Source organism: Pteropus vampyrus, unplaced genomic scaffold, assembly GCF_000151845.1.
Source record: "Pteropus vampyrus isolate Shadow unplaced genomic scaffold, Pvam_2.0 Scaffold171, whole genome shotgun sequence".
Classification (NCBI taxonomy): domain Eukaryota; kingdom Metazoa; phylum Chordata; class Mammalia; order Chiroptera; family Pteropodidae; genus Pteropus; species Pteropus vampyrus.
Genome location: NW_011888952.1, coordinates 3,414,121 through 3,435,484, shown reverse-complemented (window position 1 = coordinate 3,435,484; position 21,364 = coordinate 3,414,121). Strand labels below are relative to the sequence as shown.

Sequence of the window (21,364 nt, the reverse complement as noted above, 5' to 3'; positions counted from 1 at the left end):
AAATGGGGAATTAGTTTTCAATGGGGACAGTTTCATTTGGAAAGATGAAAAAAGTTCTGGAGATGGATGGTGGTGATGGCTGCACAACAGTGTGAATGTATTTAATATCACTGAACTGTATACTTAAAAATGGTTAAGATGGTACATTTTATGTTATGTTTATTTTACCACAATTAAAAAATATGTAGGAAGGGGAAAAAGAGATTGGACCCAGAGGAGGAAGGATCAGACTGGGCGGGTTGAAGCTTGTCTCCAGTCTCCTGGGGTTGAGGGCCATTTGCTGGAGATGGGCAGAGAGAAAAAACATCTGGAGATCATTGCAGAGGGAAAGACAGTTACAGAGTGTGCCTGCTCTGCGGGGTAAATGTGTCCCAGTGAGGCTGCAGCTCTTGCCTATACTTAGGAGAGTTTTAAGCATAGAAGGTTTTGTAGCTAAAGGATTTGGAGCCTCTCACATGCCTGAGAGGACCATGCTTCCAGGAATTCAGCACTTGGGGTATGAGAAATTAACACATAGAGGGTTTGTGCAACATAAATAAGTAAATAAAGCAGGGGGAAAGCCCAGCACCAGTCCTCCAAGGGAGTAAGGAAGAAGAATGCTTTGAGCATCAGTTCCATGGAGAAAAAATTCTGAGGTCCTTGTGCTTAAGGAATTCAGATAGACTGGCTGACCCCAAACTAAAAGAGAACTGGATAGGGCCAGGATGCCCTGAAAGGAAGTGGGGTATCACCTTGGCCCAAATGGAGGCCAGCACAGTGGCTGGTGCATGGTAGGACAAGCGACAACTATTTATTGAACACTTACTATCTGTGGCAAGCAGTCTTTTCAGGTTACTCATTTATTCCCTACAGCATCCTTATGCAGAAGAACTATTTCTATCTTCACTTCACATTAAGGAAGATCGAGGCTCAGAGGAGTAGGTGTCCTGCAGACCCAGCGCCTCAGAGGCAACCATCTGCCTCCAGTGAGTCCTTGCCTCCTTTCAGCCTTGCCACCAACTGCCCACCCACTCCAGCGCTGCCTCCCATCACCCCACACCCCTGGCCCCTTTCTCACTTGAACTGGTGCTCCCGGGAGCTGCGGATCTTGGAGGAGAAACGCTCAGCCAGCTTCTCCAGGCTGCGGGAGTATTCCAGCTCAATCTCAGCTTTCCTGCGGAAAAACTCCTGGAGGTCCTGTAGCAGCTGCAGCCGAGACTCGGATTGCTGCTCCAGGCATTTGAACTGCTCCACCAGCTGTGTGCGGATCTCTACAGGCAGAGGCAAGGAGGGGGGCATCAGGCTGGTGATGTGGACAGCAGTGGGACCCACCCAGCTGACCCAGTGCCAGAGGCCCAGGTCCTGCAATTCCAGCAGCTCCTCATCCGCCCGCCGACCCCCCTCCCCCCGCCCCAGCCTCCAGTCATTGGCACAAAGACCTTGGACATGTCAATTGTTGCCACATGGTCTAACCTAATGCTTCCCAAAGTTAAACCACTGCATGTTGCCACACAATTCCTGCCATATCCACATGCTATATCATCTAGTAAATTGGCCCACTTTTCTTATTGAAATGAACTTATTTAAAATGAACAGTTTTATGTCACCATGGTAAGGGGGAAACTGGAACCACTTCCCATCCTGGTATATAGAAAATTAATTCAATGAAAATGAAAATTTTGTAAAATTCTCTCTAGAGACTTGCTTATTAAGGCCCTAAGCCTAAGCTACTCACTCTCTATGAACAAAAGGAAAACGGGAACATGAGCAATGTCTGAACCATCTTGAGCTCCATGCATAAACATCTCAGGTACCCCTAGAGGAATGCAGCCCACACTTCAGGAAATACTAATAGAGCAAACCAGGTCTGGGCAACCAGGGCAAAAGTTCGAAAGCTGAAGGGTGATGGAGATAAAAATCCCAGCCAAATCCCAATAACTACAGCCAACCTTATCTGCGAGCCCACAGCATTGTCACTGCTGCTGTTCCCATGCATCAACTCCTTCCTGGCCATTTCACAAGCTGCTCTACAGATCAATCTCCCCACAGCACTGCTCACACCAGCACCCTCTCAAATCACCCCATGGCTCCCTCTGCCTGAGTATTAAATCCAATTCCTTATCATAGAATTCAAGGTTATCTACCACCCAGGTCCAAATTTACCTTCTCAGTATTTACCTGCAATGGACTCTCCAAACCACTCCTTGAAATGTCCAACCCCACCTGCATAAATGGCCACCTTGTCTGAAATGACAGCTAGCACCATCTTAGCATCCTTCAGAAAACTGGTCTTCAAAACAGGCAGCCCTATCCTGGGGTACATGAAGACTCCCCAGTGGGCACACGGGCAGGAAGTTGTTATAAGAGAATCAGCTGGAGATCCTGTTTCCATTCCCACTCTCCCACTCTGCCTAAGAATGTGTCTCAGTCTAGATGGCATGATCCCTCGCTTTTCCCATCTCCCTGTTCACAGCAGTTCTTCCTCTTTGCAGAAGAAAGACCAGCTTTGCCCTCATCCAGAATCTATGGTGCAGTGCCCCAAAGTGTCAAGATATCTGGGTGCCTCCCAAAATGGACAACTGAGAACGTTGGTGTTAGCAAATTTTCTTTTAAGGTAGGGACCATAAACCCTTGCTGCTCAAAATGTGGTTTGTGGACCAGCAGCATTGGCACTGCCAGTGGGCTTAATAGAAATGCAGAATCCCATTCTCCGATCCAGACCTTCTGAATCAGAACCTGCATTTTAACAGGATCTCCAGATGGTCCTTATGGACCTTAAAGTACGAGAAGTACTGCTATCGACCATCCCATCCATCTCATTATGAAAAGCATTTCTCATACTATCTTACTTTTCATGTTTAGTAGTTATTTATCAAATTATAAAATATTGATATCATTTTGATAAGTTGTGTGATAAATTAATCTGAAAGAAAGATACTTAGAGTTTTATGGTCAAAGGAAATTTTTTTAAACATCTATTTCAATTTATATACATATTTGGGGTAAAATAAAAAAGTATAATAGAATAATCAATAAAAAAGTTTTTCAAACATAAAAATATATTAAGATAAAATTCTGTGAAGGAAGTAGGAGGGAATTAAGAGTTCAGAAGGTAGAGAAAGGAACAATGTAAAATTTCTGACTTGTGCGGGTAATTTTTGATGAATGGTGGTAGATATCAATGTATTATGGTATTTATCCTATAACGTGGCAATTCTACTCATTTATACATACCCAAAAGAAATCACTGTTTGTATCTACAAAATATATATAGAGAGAAGAAAACTCATAGTGGCTTTATAGCCAAATATTAGAAACAACCCAAAATGTCCTTTAAGAGTAGACAAGATTTTTTTCAAAGTGAGAGATTAATTCAATAGAATACTATACAACAATGAAAATCATGAACCTGTAGCAACATGCTTGAATCTCACAGACCTCATGTTAACCGAAAGAAGCCAGGACAAAGGACATCATGCAAAACTAGTTTATGGTGATAGATATGATACGGTGATGATAGAGATCAGAGAAATAGTCATCTTTGGAGGAATACTGACTGAGAGGGGGCACAAGGGTACCTTCTGGAATGCTGGATATATATCCTACCTCGATCTGGATGGTCAGTACTCTGGTTAAAGTTAATTGAGCTGCATGCTTAAGATCTGTGCATTCTACTATATATAAGTGATACTTCAATAAAAAGGCAAAATTAAAAATTACTATGTTATTTAACTTCCACTTGATACTTTTAAGAGAGTAGTGTAATTTTATTCCACAAGGTGAATATTTACAGTATGGCAGAAATATATCCTTTGTAACTACTTGAACTTATAATGAAACATTTCAGATGTCAAGTTAAAATGTGTGAGGCAAAAGAGACTTTTTTCCCCGAAAGTTCATTTAGAGGGTAGGCAAACAAAAAAGTTTTAAAACCAAAACCACTGCTTGAGAGCCCATGTCAAGCCCTGCTCCTCCCAGGAAGTCTGAACTGCTTGGCCCTCGTGACCCTCCTCTGAACTCTCACGTTACTTAGTCTCAGACCACCTCATGATGTTTTTTAATTCTTTAATGTACCCACGTTTTATCTGCCTTAGCTCTTCAAATGAAATTTAAGCTCTGAGGATGAATTCTCCCAGCACATGTGGGTCATCAGGATATAAATATCTGTATAGCAAATCACTATTTACCTTTACCAAGTGATTTTACCTAAGGGCATTAGATATTGTGATTATGGGAGTCTCACTCAACACACACACACACACACACACACACACACACCACCACCACCACACCATACCACACCACACCTCACACATACCACACACACACCCTAAAACATACATATCACATACATACCAAGCCATACACCAGATACATAAAAACCACATACATATACACCACACACCCACATACACATCACACAACACACACCCCCACATACCACACATCACTCACACACCCCACACATACACATCACACAACACATACCCCCACATACCACACATCACTCACACACCCCACACATACACCACACACTATACACACACAACACATACCTCATACTACATACCACACACAAGATGTGGATATCATTATTATCCATTTTTACAAATGAAAAAACCGAGGCTCTGTGTAAAACAAGATCTGGAACTTGCCCAAGGTCACATTTTCTTCTGTGAACTCTACAGGTAACACACTATACAGGTTACACCTATGATACGGCCTACTTGTTGAATTGGCTTGAGATGCTGTCATTCTCACAAGCGCGAGCCCTGCCATATCAACACATAGTTATAAAAATGCTTTCCAACTATTTTTCAAATTACTTTTAGACCATCCACTATTTGGGGCTCATAATAATCTTAATAATAATCCCTAGCACTTCCAAAACACATTACTTGTTCCAGGCCTGATGCTGAGTTCTTCAGATATTTATCTCACATGATCTGTGCAACACCCCCTATTAAGTGGATGCTACTAATGTGCTCCTACTTTTTCCCCATAGATGAAGAAGTGGAGGCTCAGAGCTAAGTAGCTTCTGGTCTTAACAGCTGGTATGTGGCAATTAAGCTAGAAGTCCAGCCCAGATTCTTCAGATGGGAACAGTGACGCACCCAACACCTTGCTAGATAGGCCATGTTATTTAAAAAAAAAAAAAAAAACTTTTATTCACCCTTCTGCATCCTTTTTATAACAAGATGGTGGTCTAAAGAGATAGTATTTATCAGAAATGCTGCAGCCACTGCCTTCCTCCATGACAGGACATAATCAGGAGCCAATGTTCTCATATTTTAGAGGAAAAGCTCATAAATCACATTGTGGTGACAGGAGGGCCTTGGAAGGAGCAGAGAAACCTCCCCCAGTTCACACAACCAGCTGGAGCCTTCCAGGCTGGGTCGTGCATGGAACCTCTAGCAGCTTGGACACCTCAGAGTCAAGTCTTTCTAGCAGGAAATGGCCCTGGCAGGAGTGCAGACAGCAGCCTGCCTGTGCCCTGGAACCCTGAGGGGATTTGATTACCCATATCTTTATTTCTAACTCCCTTCCAAGTTGCTCCTCCTTGGGGCAGGCACAGATTTGGTTTTTCTCCTTGAAGATTTCAAAAGGAGCAAAAAAAATAATAAAATAAAACAGGCTTTATTGGGCAGACATTTACCCCAGGGGGCGGTTCCAGTCACAGCACAGCATTGGATAGCAGAAAAACAAAGGGGGCGGCGCGGGGGCTTGGGAAATCTAGAAAGGCTTTGATCTCAGAACCTTAGAGCTGATGATGACCTCCCCGATGGCCTAGTGCATGCAGCCTCCTGGGTTACAGACAGAGGCATGGGGCCCAGCGAAGGGGCAGAACTAATTCTGCAACCTAGGTCTCCTGAAGCACAGCTCTCCTGTGTCACTCTTCTGATAAAATTCTCCATGGCTCCCCATTGCTTATAGAATCAAAGCCAAAATCCTCTGACATTCAAAGCTCGTGAATCTACCGCCTGCATATCATCCCTCATAATGCTCCTGCTTACTCTCCAAGCAACAGTCTCACCAAAGACCATTGTGCTTGCAACAATTCCGCCGCCTATGGCAATGCCTAGGGTGACCTTATACTCCTCACCCCACTCACAACCACAACCTCACTAGCAGAGGGAGCGAAGAGACTCTTTAGATCTAAGGTAATTAGGATTTCATTTTTTTAAATTAATGGACTATTTTTAGAGCAGTTTTAGGTCTGCAGAAAAATTAAGCAGAATGTACAGAGAGTTCCTATGTGCCCCCTCTCCCTCTCCTGCACATTTCCTCTATTATTAACATCTTGCATTGGTGTAGTACATTTATTACAAGTGATGGACAATATTGATATATTATTATTAACCAAAGTCCATAGTTTAGATTAGGCTTCACTCTTTGTGTTTTACATTTTAGGGTTTGGACAATGCATAATGACATGTTATAGTATAGTCGTTATCATACAGAGAATTTTCACTATCCTAAAAAAAACAAAAAATCCCCTAAGCTCCACCAAGTCATCCTTCCCTCCCTCCTCTCCCCAACCTCTGTCAACTACTATTCTTTTTACTATCTCTATAATTTTGTCTTTTCTGGAACGTCATATAGTTGGAATCAAACATTATGCAGGCTTTTTAAGCTGGCTTCTTCCACTTAGAATAAGCATTTAAAGTTTTTCCATAATTTTTCATGGCTTGATAGCTCATTTCTTTTTATTGCTGAATACTATTCCATTGTCTGGAATACAGTCACGGTTTATCCATTCACCTATTGAAGGTCATGTTGGTTGCTTCCAATTTTTGGTAATTATGAATATTTTGTGCATGTGTGGATGAAAGTTTCCAAATCATTTGGATAAATACCTTTTTATTAATTAATAGACTATATGTTTAAGAGCATTTTTAGGTTTACAGAAAAAAGAGAATTCTATTTTTAGATAGCAAAAACAGGAATCTTAAAAATTAGTATAAAATTCAAAAGGTAGAAAAGGCATAAAGAGAAAAGTCTCTCTCCTACCCATGTCCACCAGCCACCTAGCTGCCCTGTAGCCATGCAACCAAGTTATCAGGCTCATGTGCATCCTTCCAGAAATAATGGCTTACTTAAAATGTATAATTTCCTCTACTTTTATATATATTATAGTGTATAACTTGCAGCATTCTGTACCTTACCTTTTTCTTTTAAGAATACATTAGGGAGGTCAGTCCATATCATTATATAAAGAACTTCCTCATTCCTTTTTACAAAACTACAGAATTCCACTGTAAAATTATTAAACAAGTTCCCTTTTCTGAATGTTTCTTTTTTTGTATAATCTTTTACTATCATCAACAATTCTGGAATGAATAACCATATACAAGCTTCATTTTGCAGACATGCAGGTATATCATCTGTATAAAGTGGAAGTGCCAAATCAAAAGGCACTTGCATTGGTATTTTGAGACTGCTAAACTGCCCTCTCCTGAAATGGTACCAATTCAACTTGGGCCAAAAATTTATGAGAGGGTCACAAGGACTATTTAAAAGGAAGACATGCTGGGATTTGCTTCAAAATAACCTTGGGTGAGGTGCCAGGGACTGATAGGGTTATAGGTATTGTAGAGATTTAGTTGTAATGATGGATATGGGGAAGGGCTTGTTATACTATTCTCTCTACTTTGTAATGTTTGAAATTTTCCACAATAAAAAAGAAAAGAAAGGCAGACAAAGCCAGAAACTTGATACAAAGCCTGCAGCTCTGGTTAACAGGTCTGACCAGTTAGGAATGCCAATAACTTGTCCCCAGAGGCCTCTGTCCCCAGCCTGCAGATGGCTCTCCTGGGTTAGACAGAGGGGCCGGAGTGTGACCTTAAGAGCAATTTAAATGCAGCTTCCCAGGCTCCACCGAATTCTAATCCTTGGACCCTGTCCTGAGAACGAGGTAACGTTCCTAGCAACCCCTGGGACGGTGAGGCCCCACTTTCACAGATTATATTTGTCGTGAAAATCAAGATCATATGCGTGCTTAACCTCCTCTGCTCCCCAGAGGCAGCTGGTATATCCTCCCCAGTATAAAGTTTCAGGAGCTAACAAGGAGCATGAACCAACAGTAGGGTATGCTACAGCTGACAGGGCCTTTTCACATCTAAGCACAATCATGCCTTAATATCACCATGTCCCATGAGGTCAGTATTATTATCATTCGTATTTTATAGATGAAGCAATTGAGACTCAGTGAGCCAGAAAGATTTGTCTAGGGTCACCCAGAAAGTGGCAGAGCCAGGACTCAAATCCAGAGTAAGGGGTAGACAGGACAGATTACCCAATCTCCAGGTCAAGGTACTTTCCCTGGGGGATCCAATGCCTCCCCTTGCAGGGATCATGTCCCACTTTACCTCCTGTCTCCACCCCGTACTCCATCTATCATCTTGGTGCATTCTCACCAGTCCTGACTGTCATCGTATCCATCCTAGTGCATCCTGATCTTGACCTCAAGCCCTCCTGTGGTGGAGGGAAACATCGGTTTGGTAGCACAGCGCAATGTAGCAGGCTCTGGATTTACGTGCCCAGGGGGTTCAAATCCTGGCCCTGTCACGTGTTCAGCCAGGCAAATTTGTTTCCTCATTTTCTTGGGACTCAGTTTCCTCTGTAAAATGGGGATGATAATAATCTATCTCTTACTGTTATAAGGATGATAAGCGATCATTTGAGAAAACTCTTAGTATAGTATTTCATCTATTTTTGCAATGCACTGTCCAATACAGATGCTATTTAAATTTGATTAAAATTAAAAATGCATTCCTCAGTCACACTTGCCACATTTCAAGTGCTCAAAAGCACAGGTGGCTGATGGCTACCATATTGGACAATGCAGAATATTTCCATCACTGCAGAAACTTCTATTGGACAGCACTGTATTAGAAGCTTAACATGTTAGCTATAATTATCACTTATTGTTATTGTTTCTTGTGGCCATTTTTCATCTCATCAAATGGAAAATAAGGTCCATTTGAGGCAGAGATGACATTCATGTTTTATTACTAAGAATTTGTATACAACCCCTCCAATAAAGGCAGCATAACAGGGTCTATGAGGCACTCAGGACAGCATAATGATGGAGACTCACTCTCGCTGCCACCAACCCAACGCCCAGCATCCTGAAGATTGTTGTCCAACTCCAGCCTTAGGAGAGGGAGGTGGTGTGGCAGAATGAATAGAGCCTGGACTCCAGCCACTGTCATGAGGTGAAATATTGTCTCTGCCAAGTGAGGTCTTAGGCAGGAAAGTCATTTTCTCTGAGCTGTTTTCTCATCTGTAAAAGGCAGGTAACTATGCCCATCCTGCAGGATTGCTGCACGGATCAGACTAGCAATAATGCATGTAATGTGCCAGGCACCTAGGAGACCCTCAGCAAACTGCTTCCGTGGAAAGGTGGCACACACTCAGAGGCTGTGGAGACAGCCAGCCTGGGCTCCTAACCTGGTTTTCCTCACTTTGTAAAAGTCACTTAAGCTCTCAGAGTCTGTTTTGTCATCTGTAAAATGGAGAATAAAAATACCTTCCTCATGTATTTGTCAAAAGAGAGATGGTGTGCATATCAAGTGCCTGGCATGATATTTGGTGCCATAGTAGACAAGCAATAAATGGCAGGAATGAGACATCACTGCTGCTGTTAGCCACGCAGAGTGAGCATGGGGCACACTGGGCACTGAGCTAGGTTTTTCCCAGGCCCATCTCACCCCCTTGGCCCACAACCTTGCAAGGAGGGCTGTATTACTCTAGACCATTACCCTGGCCTCCCCTCTCCACGTGGGGTTCCCTGCTCTTTCCCCGGCCTCCCTGCAAGTCTGTGCCCAAGTTTCAGTCCTTCTCCCAGCCATGCACAAAAGGCTCAGCATCCCCACCCCTTTTCCCAGTCCTCGGTGTGTGGAAAGTTGGCTTGCTGTGGGGGCCCTGGGCCCCCGAGGGCGTTCAGGCTCCACGCCCTGCCAGAGGGCACCAGCTGCCAGGCCAGATCTAGTGGCTGTGGCTGTTTCCCCAGCAACCATGACCATCCTCTCTGCTGCCTGCAGGCCAGGTGGAACCAGCCTGGTAACTGGGAGCAAGCTCCACGGGGCGTCCCTTCTGCAGATGCCAGTGCTTCCTGTTACCTAGTATTGTCTCCCTCGTTAGTTCAAGGATCCCTACCAGTGACTTCGGTCTGTCCTTTATTAATCTTGACCAAGCCTATTCACATTCATCACTGCTTCTGACCTCAGAAGAGGGCGGTAGGGAGGAACTGGGTTTCACACTATTTTACAGATGAGAAAACTAAGACCCAAGAGAAGGGAAAAGATCTGCTTGAATCACAGGATTCCAACTCCAACTGGCCTGACCCTGCCAGGCACTGCCCTGGTTTAGCTCTGATCCCATTGACCAAAGGGAATAAGCCCCAGAATGGGACTGTCAAATAGGTAGCTGAGTGATGCAGTACCAAGAGCTGGGTCTGGGATCTGAGCTCAGAGCTGGGCTTGAAGCTTGTTAGCTGTGTGACCTTCAGCAAGTCAGTAACCTCTCTGGGCCTTGGCATTCTCATCAGCAAAATGGAGGGAATAACAGTCCACAATTATGGCACTGAATGCTTCTTATGAATTTTCTCCTTGTTAAGCAAAGCAGTGAATATTATGCTACAGCTTTAGGAGGAGCTACTACTGTTCTCCTGTTTTGCAGAAGAGGAGACTGAGGTACAGAAAGGTAAAGTGACTTTCCTAATTTCACCTAAACATTAAGGAGTCTTTTGCTTCCAAATTTTGTACCACTTGCCAGGGATGTTTCCTTACCATATGTACTATACCAAGTCAGCCAAGATTTTACACTCTGTCTTTAGCCATCTCACAATTATTCAGGGTAGCAAAAGACAGGCTTAGCACAGATCATTAAAGCACATCAACTCCTGAGACTTCAAATTATACCTGCTTCTAGCTTTCTTGGAGGATGGGGGAATACATATGGTAGGAAGAAGCTGAGTGAAATGACTGGCATGTCTCCTTCACTTCTCACCACCATTTCCTCCCCCAGAAAGGAAGCACAGTATATGGGCTAGTGTTTTGAAAAAATAAGAGTTATTTAATAATGGTGATAATGGTGCTATCTGTCAACCAGGAAAATCTTTCTCTAAAAGGAAATTCCAAACACACCAGGGAATTAGCATTGGATATGGGTGAAGAGATGGGAGACAAGAGATTCCCACTTCCCACCGTGGTCCTAAAGCAAAGACCCAGCTCTGCGGTCCTCTGAGCACTCCACCTGGATTGCTAAACCAGTTCCCTCCTGCAGAAAGTGGGAAGCAGAGTGGGTGGGAGAGAGGATTTCCTCATACCTTCTGTGCCGTGTCCAAATAACAGCCATTCCCTATCATGAAGAAGTCAGAGTTGCCTCCCCATCTTCCAGATATTTGGTCAGAATAAGGCCACGCCCCCTCCTCCTCCTACCAGAAGCTCTGCGTTAAAATGGGCCGTGATCAATTTCGATACGAGATTAATATTCATGGTTTTGCTGCCCAATGGTCCCTGAAGGATCAGACGCACTTAAATGGGACGAGATCAGGATTCATTAATGCCGAATTTCCAGCTGCGTCCTCTGAGGAGAATGCTTCTCATGTTTTCAATCCTAACCAACTCCTAGAACTAAAATAGATCAGAGATCTGGGGGCCAGCCTAGAAACATCTAAAGAATTTCCAAACTTCAGAGCCATTCTCACAAAACCATCAGGCCCATATTTATTTAATGTATTTCTTTAAATCACCTCACTTTTTACATGAGATGCTTATAGTATTGCCAAATGGAAAAATCTGAATCACTTGCCGTTAATGGAAGGTAAGTATAAAAATAAATACAATGAACCCAAACTAATGTTATTAAAGTTTACCTAGATTCTGTAACCTGAGACCTGTTTTATTTTTGATAAAAGGAGTTTGGGAGCATTCTGGCGAGGAGCAGAGCGGCGGTGGGCACAGCTAGCGGGTCCCGCGCGGAGCAGAGATACAGCTCGGTTTCCCCCATACTCCTCCCCCTCAGGCGCGAGCCCCACCCCTCCACCCGCCAAGCCAACCCAGAACTATCCCCCTGCGGCACGAGCCCCAGGCGGCTCCGGGCACCCCCCAGCAGTCCCCGCCCCCATCGTGGGCGCCAGAGCTCCAAGGCTCCCCAGGGCGACGTGACCGCGAAGGAGGCAGCAGGCGCTTCCCCTCACCACACACACACACACACACACTAAGGCCAACGGACAGGAGAATGGCCACGTGAAAAAGAATGGAGACTCATCCCCCAAGGGTGCAGGGGGGTCGACCCCCTTCACCCACTCCGCCCCGCCTCCCGCGTGAATGAAACAGAAGAGGCTGCCTGGGCCACTGGTGATGCCATGGAGCCAGTACCCACTAGCCAAGGCACTGGGGCCAAGGGAGACGTCCCCACCAAGGAGACCCCCAAGAAGAAGAAATTCTCATTCAAGAAGGCTTTCAAGTTGAGTGGCCTGTCCTTCAAGAGAAATTGGAAGGAGGGTGGGGGTGATTCGTCTGCCTCCTCACCCACAGAGGAAGAGCAGGAGCAGGGAGAGATCGGTGCCTGCAGCGAGGAAGGCACTGCCCAGGAAGGGAGGGCTGCCACCTCTGAGAGCCAGGAGCCCCAGGCCAAGGGGGCAGAGGCTAGTGCTGCCTCCAGGGGAGGAGACACTGAAGAAGAGGCAGAGACCCAGGCTGCAGAGCTGTCCACTCCCACCGGGCAGAGAGTGGCCCTACACCTGCCAGCCAGCAGAATGAGTAGCTGGGTGGGGGATCTCTTAAGCTGCAAAAACTGTGCTGTCCTTGTGACATCACTGCCTGGACATGGTGCCCTGGCCGCCTTCCTGTGCCCAGAAAGAGAAGGGGCTCTTGCCCCCTCCCAGCCACATTCCCTTTCCTCCTTTCCTTTCTCGCCTGTGGATGATTCTCCCGTCATCCACTCGGTCTTCCTCTTAAGGCCAGTTGAAGATGGTCCCTTGCAGTTCCCCAAGTTAGGTTAGTGATATGAAATGCTCCTGTCCCTGGCCCTACCTCTTTCCCTATCTCCACCCCTGCAGAAGGCAATTGCTGGTTTTTTCTCCCAATTCTTTTCCAATAGGTTTAGTTCACTTCTCAAATCCCTGAGCCAGGTGTGGGGTGCCTATACTCCCAAACCTTGAGTGTTCAGCCTTCCCCCTGTAGAGTTTTTAGTCTCTTGTGCTGTGCCCAGTGGTACCTGGGCTGGGGGAGGACACTGCCCCTGTCTAGGTTTTTATAAATGTCTTACTCAAGTTCAAACATCCAGCTTGTGAATCAACCGTGTCTTTATTTTTTTGACTTGGTAAGCAAGTATTAGGCTTTGGGGTAGTGGGGAGGTCTGTAATGTAAAACAACTTCTTCTTGTCTTTTTTCTCCCTCTCATTGTCGTAAATAACTTAACGGCCAAACTTCAGATTTGTACTTTTTTTTCCTAACTGCTAAAATCAGTCTCTTCCCCCTGGTTTTACTGTAACATTTGGAAAATGAATAAATGTTGTCCCTTTAAGGAAAAAAAAAAAAAAAAAAGAGGAAGCATTAGAGGGAGTGTCGAAAGCACACCAGCACCTAATGCTGACTTTCTCCTTAAGGTAATCAGAAGGGTTAAAGGAGGATTAAATAGGAAATAACTCTATTTCTGTGAGTCAGTGCTATTCAGTTGTCTCTATGAACCACCTAAAATCGTTACACACACACACACACTCCAACAGTGGTGCTCTATCCTTCACTTCAGGAAATGGTGGTTGCTCCAACCCTTTAATTCACAAAAAGAGAAACTGAGGAATAGAGAGTCTTACCCTGGTACCAGAACCTGAGTCTCCCAGCTGCTTGGCCAGTGCTCAGCTATGTTGACTGCAGTTCTTTATGTATAAGGCCTCTCTGCCCTGTTGTGATGAAAGGCAGCTAGCACAGTGCCAGTGCCTGCCACCAAGTTGGTTCTTCACAAATATTTTTAAATGAATCAATTAGCCAGTCAAATGAAATGATGTATGTGGTAGGCTGAATGACCCCCAAAAGATATTCAGCTCTTAATCTCTGGAACCTGTAAATTTTACCTTAAATGGCAGACAAAGACTGTGCAGATGTAATTAAGTTACAGAACTTGAGATAAAATTATCCTAGACTATCCAGATGGACCCTAAGTGCAATCACAAGTGCCCTTAAAGGAGAGAGCAAGAAGGAGATTGACACAGACAGAAGAAAGGAGGCAATATGACCACAAAAGCAGAGATTGGAGTGATGTGGCCACAAGCCAGGGAATGCCAACAGCCACCAGAAGTTGGAAGAGACAAGGAATGGATCCTCCCCTAGAGTCTCTGGAAGGAGAAAGTGGGACCCTGCCAACATCTTAATTTTGGCCTGACGAAACTAACTTCAGACTTCTGACTTCTAGAACTGTAAGAGAACTAATGCATTATTTTATGTCACTAGCTGTGTGGTAATTTATTATAGCAGCCATAGAAACTAATGCTTTGGGCATTACATCACTATTTCAAAGAATTACAGAATATGGTCTAAGTAGTGAATGACATAGAAAATCAGATGCCTAGAAGAGGGAGGGACCATGGGTGCTAAAGAATCAGCTGAGGCCTCATGAAAGAAAAGCAGGACTTATAGGATCTGGACAATCAGAGAAAAGGAACAGCACATTCTACCACACACACAAAAAACATTTACTGACTGCCTATTATGTCTCTGTTAGAAGGCAGGAGGAGCTGAGATGGAAATAGGTATACAATAGGATCCTTGCCAACAAGGAACTCCCAACGTACTGGGAGGATAAGGCATACCTAGGTAAAAAACTAATTAGCAATATGACATGGAATAATGCCCCTTCTAGGATTAGAGGCATACACATACACACGCACGCACACAACATATGAGCAGAGATATTTATCACAGCATTGTTCATAAAAGTGAAAACTTGGACACAACATAACATAATCCAGCAACAGGGGACTGGTTAAATATCCTGGCACATCCATGCAATATGCTCTATGTAGTTTAAAAATCACGTAAAATAGTTAATAACCTTGGAAAATGCCCATAACATACAGTTTAAAAGCGAGTTACAAAAATAGAATGTATGGTTTTGTCCTCCCAAAATGTAACTATAGCTATTTATACACAAAGAACAAACTGAAGAATATACACCAAAATGTTAATCATGGTTATCTCTGGGTGGCGGGATTACAGATTGATTCATTTCTTCAGTAAATATTTACCAACCACCTATGTGCTAAGCCAGGGCTTGGCAAACTTTTTTGTAAGGGACTAGATGGTAAATATCTTAGGTTTTGCAGGCTTTACAGTCTGTTCTAACTACTCAGTTCTCCCCTTGTAGCACAAGAGTAGCCACAGACAGTATGGTGATGAATGCACATTGCTGTGTTTAAATAAAACTTTACTTATAAAAAAAAAGGCAAGAGGCCAGATTTGGCCTATGGGCCATAAGTTGCCAACTCCTGTACTAATCATTGTGTTGTCTATATTGTTCAAATCTTCTAAATAATAGGCATCACTCCTCTAATATGGAAAGGGGCAAAAAATTTTTAAATACTATCAGTTGGCCCTGAGAAGACCACAGTTGGGTCATAGTAAGGTAACAACTCCTACAGGGTTAACGACCTCAAATATCTCTGGGGGTTAGGCAGGTACCAAAAGTGTGATTAGAGACCTGATATAAAACAATACGGAGAGCACAGACCTGACCAAATATATTCAAATTCACTATTTAATATTAATGATGTACCTAAACAATCTATAAATCTCTAGTTTATGACTTCAAAAACCCCTCCCCACAAATGTCACTTTAGCTAGTCGCTTTAGCCAGTCCCCCTAGATTCAAACTCAGAGCAGGGAGGCCCTCACTCTGTCACAGCTGTCCCCACCTTGACCCCATTAACTCACACTGAAATGACCAGCCTGGGCAAGAGATGCTAATCTTTATTGAGAAGGTGCCTCCGGCCATGTGTGCATTCACCTGACAGTAATAGGATGCAGGATGAATTTCCTTGACCTTCTGATGAGAATGCCACATGGAAGAATATCCAAGGCCACAGTGAAGCCCAAATATTTTATGCACATTGCAGCTACTACTCAGAAGGCTTGCCACAGGATAGAAAGGAGGAGTGATTTATGTTTCTGAAAGCCACGTGAGTTATTGCCCATTACCTCATCTTGGCAACTTTGCAAATTCTAGCCAATTGATTTTTGGAAAGGGGAGAAGGAGAAACAAGAAGGGTCTGATTTCCGGTGTGTGTGTGTGCATGCACGCATGTGTGTTTAAATTTCAAATATTTTAACCTGGTTAAAATTTGGGGCCTAGTTATTTGAAGGAGTTTCATTTTTACAGTGCACATTAAGCAAGTCCTTCCAATCGCCGTTATCAATTCTTGTTGTCAATCGGTGAACCTTCAAAATAAACTCTTCGGGAGACTCTCCATTTGAGGACAGACAAAGTGCAGCAAGACATAAGAAAAGGAATCCATAGAAGTACCTTCTCAAATGCTGAGTCCAGCAAACTTTTAGGAAAAGCCTCACAAAAAATACAAAATCGTTATATTTGCTTAATGGCTTAATAACATGTTACAAGCCTGAATGCCGACAATGTACATGCTATGTCTAGTATCAGTATTTCATACTCAAACATGGACTTGAAAAAATAAGTTCTAGGTTAGTTCCAGCTCTGCCCCAAGGCATTAACCTAATCTTTAAACAGGGATTAATGATACCTACCTAAGAATTGTGGTAAAATCAAATTAGGAAATATATACATACATGAAGGAGGTCTATAAACACTAAAAAGTTGTACAAACCGGTGTGATTCTTCCTAATGGTATGATTATTACTTTATAAGAGTCCATTAACTGAAAATTAGTACAAAGTGTTGCTTGCACATCCACTGACTGCAGGATTGACACAAGAGCAACCAAAGACTAAAAGATTACAGCTCCCTTAGCAGACTAACTTGTCTCCCAGTGTTGTAGTGAATTTCAACACTCAGGCTGGAATCCAATCATTCATGCTTGGGCTCAGACTGAGCACTTACTACCCCAATATAAATCTATCTGTCCTTTTAACGCAATATGAAACTCTCTGCCAAGCTCATATTTCATGTCTTAGGTCCTATTGCCAAAGAGAAAAAAACACTTCGTGTTTATTATCTTGCCACTGGAAGCACAGTGTAGAGGGTTCTTCCTGTGCCCTGCTCAGGCAATAATTCTTCATGAGACTTTGGGCAAATAGCTTCACTATTCTCGGTCAGTTGGTCAGTATTTTCTTTTTGTGGTCCTACTATGAAACAAGCTCTGGGCCTCAAATTCTGCAGAAAGTGGGATTGTTGGATTAAGGTCTGTTTCAGCATTAAGAGCTTATTAGATGTCAACCAAGTGGGCAATTTCTTAGTTGAACACACCTCTGTGCCCCATTTGGGCATAAATAGGGTTGTATGCCCAATAGTCCCATCGGAATCACCTCACAGCCAAAGTGCCTACCACTTGTACTGATCACATGAAGATAAACTCCATCCCTCAGTCCTTCCCCTTCCTCTTCCCTTGGCCCCAAATAATTTCTCCCTAGCACTGAGGGGAGATACTTGATGCAGTGTGCTCTGGCAAGAACACAACAATAACAGATTCTAACTTCCGAAGCACCGCCTGGTCCCTTCTTCTCAACTCACTTACATTCTCTCCCCTGAATTGAGGAAGGTTGCTGTGGGTCAGCTTATCAGGGAAAGGAATGTATAAAATGCCATCTAATTTTGTATTCGAGTTTCAAGGACCAAGCCTTTTGGATCCTGAAAGTATTTCGTGGTAGGAAATATATAAATATCAATAGGAAATATAGCAGAGACAGATGCCAGCGATGCTGATTTCTTTCCAGTGCCTGTCTTTTGAAAGACTGAGGAACTGTGGGAAAAAAACTAAGATCAGTACAAGACTCTGAGCCTACCATGCCCCATAGGAAAGGGACATAATGGACCTACAAGTACCATTAGGGAGGGGGTGTTCTGGCCCACGTCCTTCTTTTCAAAATTCTAGAGACCTTAGTGATAAGCAAAGCCAGCATTTCCTCCCAGGGAGATTCACAGACCCCTGTGCCCATGAGATGCCCCCATTTGCACCCTGAAACTTACCCCCCAGTATCCCCTATGTGAGAAAATAGCACCTCTATTCCCCCGCTTTCTCAGGCTACAAGCTGGCCATCACCTTACCTCTCCCTTACTCCACACCTCCAGCCCATCCATCACCAAGTCCTATCCATTCTGCTGCTCCAACATTTCTAAATCCACATCTCTCTCTCCATCTCCACTACCACCACCCTAGTGGAAAGTCCCCAACATCTCTGACCTGCACAACTGCAAAAGCCTCCTAAACCAGCACCTACATCACTTCTGCACCCGCTTCCAATATTTCCAAACCAATTCTTCTTTGGAAAGTAAAAATCTAATTCACGCCACCACCTTCAAGTCCCTGTCACCCCCCACTCTCCACCTCCAGTTTAAAATCCTTTAGTGGATTGTCCTCCCTTTTAGGATAAAACTAAAAGTTTAACATGCTTTTTAGGATAATATACCAAGCCTTAATGTAATCTATAAGCCTCTATTTGGTGTGGTCTCTTTATGGCCTCACCTGGTTCCATTTGTTCCTTGTTCACTATCTTCTAGCCCTGCAGCCTTTCTCTGGTACTTGAACATGCCAAGTTCTTTCCTGCCTCAAGGCCTTTGCACTTGCTATTCTTCTGCTTAAAATGCCCTTCTCTCCACTTCTCCTTCCCATCCCATCTACTTCCTATTTATCTTCAGATGTAGGGTTTGGAGAAAATGAATAATTACCTTGTGGTGCTGTTAAGAATATTAAATGAAATTATGCATGTAGAGTGTTTGGCACAGCGCCTGAGTACTCAATAAATGTTACATATGCATTATACATGTTTAAATCTGAAAAATTATTCTTATTCATACCCATGTATTCTTTCTTTCTTCTCTAAGTCAATAGCTTTATCTTCAACTCTAGCAAACCTTTCCAGAATGCTGAAAAGGGAGATAAAATTTTTCTTGTTTCTACCTAATCCTAGAAATCTCATGGATACATTTCTTTCTCTCCATCTTATATAAAATCTCATGGGTACTTTCCTTTCTCTCCATCTTATATAAGCTAAAGCTTATATAAGTTTTATATAAATGTTTCACTCAAATACACAAAATCTACCCCTCCTCCTAAGGCGTGGATGACTCAATTTATATCTAACTTCCTATTTCCATATTCATCATTCATTTACACATTCATTCAACATTAGCATTTGCCAAGCTCTGTTTGAGGACAAGAGGATTCAGCTATGATGATGACACAGGACCTGCCCCGGAGGAATTCAGCAAAGGCCAACACATACAAAAAAATTACAACACTACAATAAGCTAGAACAGAGGTATGCACAAGAGTGCTTATGCACACACTCAGAAGGAAGCAGGGATGTCTGCGGGAGACATGATGTGGGCCAAAGTGATCAGAGAGGCTTCATGTGGCATTTGGGCCTGGCCTTGAAGGGTGGACAGGAGTTTTCCAGGTGAGGGAAAGCAGAGAAAGCAGCAGGAATAAGCGAGTGGGCAAATGCTCTGAGGTCTGTCAGTGCACAGCATGTTTGGGGACTGGAAAAGGCTACAAATGAAGTTTAGCAGGATGCAGGAGAAGCTCAGGTAGAAAGGGTTATCTGAAGCCAGGTGGTGAATGGCCTCGAAGACCATTCAGGAGCTTAGACTTTACCCCTCAGTCAATGTTATAGAAAACCCTGGTGGCAGCATGGACAGGTGAATTATCAGTAGAGGAGGCAAGAGATAAGGAGACAAGTCAGGAGGCTACTTTGATTCTACAGTCAGAGACAGGGAGACTCAACTGAAAGACATTTACTAAGTTCCTTCCCTAAAGCAGGCATTTCATGTGATGACAAATCCTGGTTTACTAACTTTTACAAGAGCCTCATGCATGTGGTCACAAGGCCAATTTCAAATGCTAAGTTCCTAGTAGGAGAGGCCACACACATAGGCTTTACAGTTCCCAGCTTAGAGTTCTGCTCCACCTGTGGTTGGTGGTGATAAAAGGCAGTGATGTGAGGTGCTTCTACTGCTGCTATTACAGTGCAGGCAGTTCCAGCCAAAACTGAGATTAGAGTAGGACAGACAACCCTAACACCTATGTGTATAACTGATTTCATAAACATATGAAAGGAAGTTAGTCTGGGAAAAGAGGTAGCTTCTAAGGAAAATCTAAGTGTTACATCTACCTCTCACCTGGTAAACACATACTCATACTTTAAGGCCCCATTCGGAGGCGCCACAGGAGACACCGTGAGATTTTGTGACAAAGCTTGACAGAGTGGGAGGAAAAGGACTTCTTTCACACTTTGGCTTAGAACAGGGATGGCTCTGGGGCAACACAACCACAGGGAACACAGTGGCACCTGAAGGGATGCAGTTTGGAAAGCACCAGGACTAGGTCCTGGAACAAAGTGAGAATCCCGTGAGGGTACTCCTAGCAGGGTCCAGGGGACAATGCTTCACTCTCGGGTGCCTGGATGCAAGCAGATGTCAACTTCAGCACAAGCAGACATGTTTATGGAACATGTGAGATGCCTTCTGGAAGTTGGACACTGCTGGGCCCCTGCCTGGATTTCCTCTTCCATAGAGGACGTGAACATGGGGTCACGGCAGCCACTGAGGAATGGGGTGAAGGATCAAGGGTTGATCAGTCTTGAATCAGATTCAAAAGCCTATCTGTGCACAGTAGTTTGACACACCTGATCTCACTTAATGCTGACCACACACCTAGAGGAACTTGTAGATGAGGAAACTGAGGCTCATTTGATGAGCTCTCAAGTCCAATCAGCTGGCATGTGCTGCCGCCGGAACCTGAGCCCAGGATTATGTGAGCCCAATAAGGCTTTTCCCCCTGAATCTCAGCCTCCTTGTCTTGTCGCTCGCCAGCGCGCCAGAGTCCCCAGTTCTGAGGACAGAATCATTAGTCAGATGAACCCTTCCTGGGAAGATTCCAGGCACAATGATTCATGAGAGAGGGAAGAGAAAAATAACAATGTGCTGTCAGTGAGAAGCATTTGAGCGCTTCCTTTTGCGCTTGGGGAACTGGACACACTCTGAGCCAGGTGTTTCCACACAGCCAGCCAGCCAGAGTGATGGCCTTAGGAGAGATGTGAAGTCTCAGAAAGAAAAGAATGCGGCCTGCACTGGAGCTACAAAAACAGATGACATGGTGCAAGCCAGAGTCCAAGCGGGCTCAGCTGACATGTATGAGTTCCCCCAGACGCTGAGAATGTATCACCATTCTCTGACCTCTCCCTTCCAT

At 43.9% G+C, this 21,364-nt stretch overlaps 1 protein-coding gene across 1 annotated transcript in view; it reads right to left on the bottom strand.

Annotated features, from left to right (window-relative positions):
- Nucleotides 1-21,364, bottom strand: part of SRGAP3 (SLIT-ROBO Rho GTPase activating protein 3) — a 248,120-nt gene that overhangs the window by 130,342 nt on the left and 96,414 nt on the right. Inside the window, exon 2 of the mRNA XM_011370649.2 lies at nucleotides 1,058-1,250. Within this exon, the coding sequence (XP_011368951.1) occupies nucleotides 1,058-1,250 (193 nt within the window). The remainder of the gene's footprint in view (nucleotides 1-1,057; nucleotides 1,251-21,364) is intronic.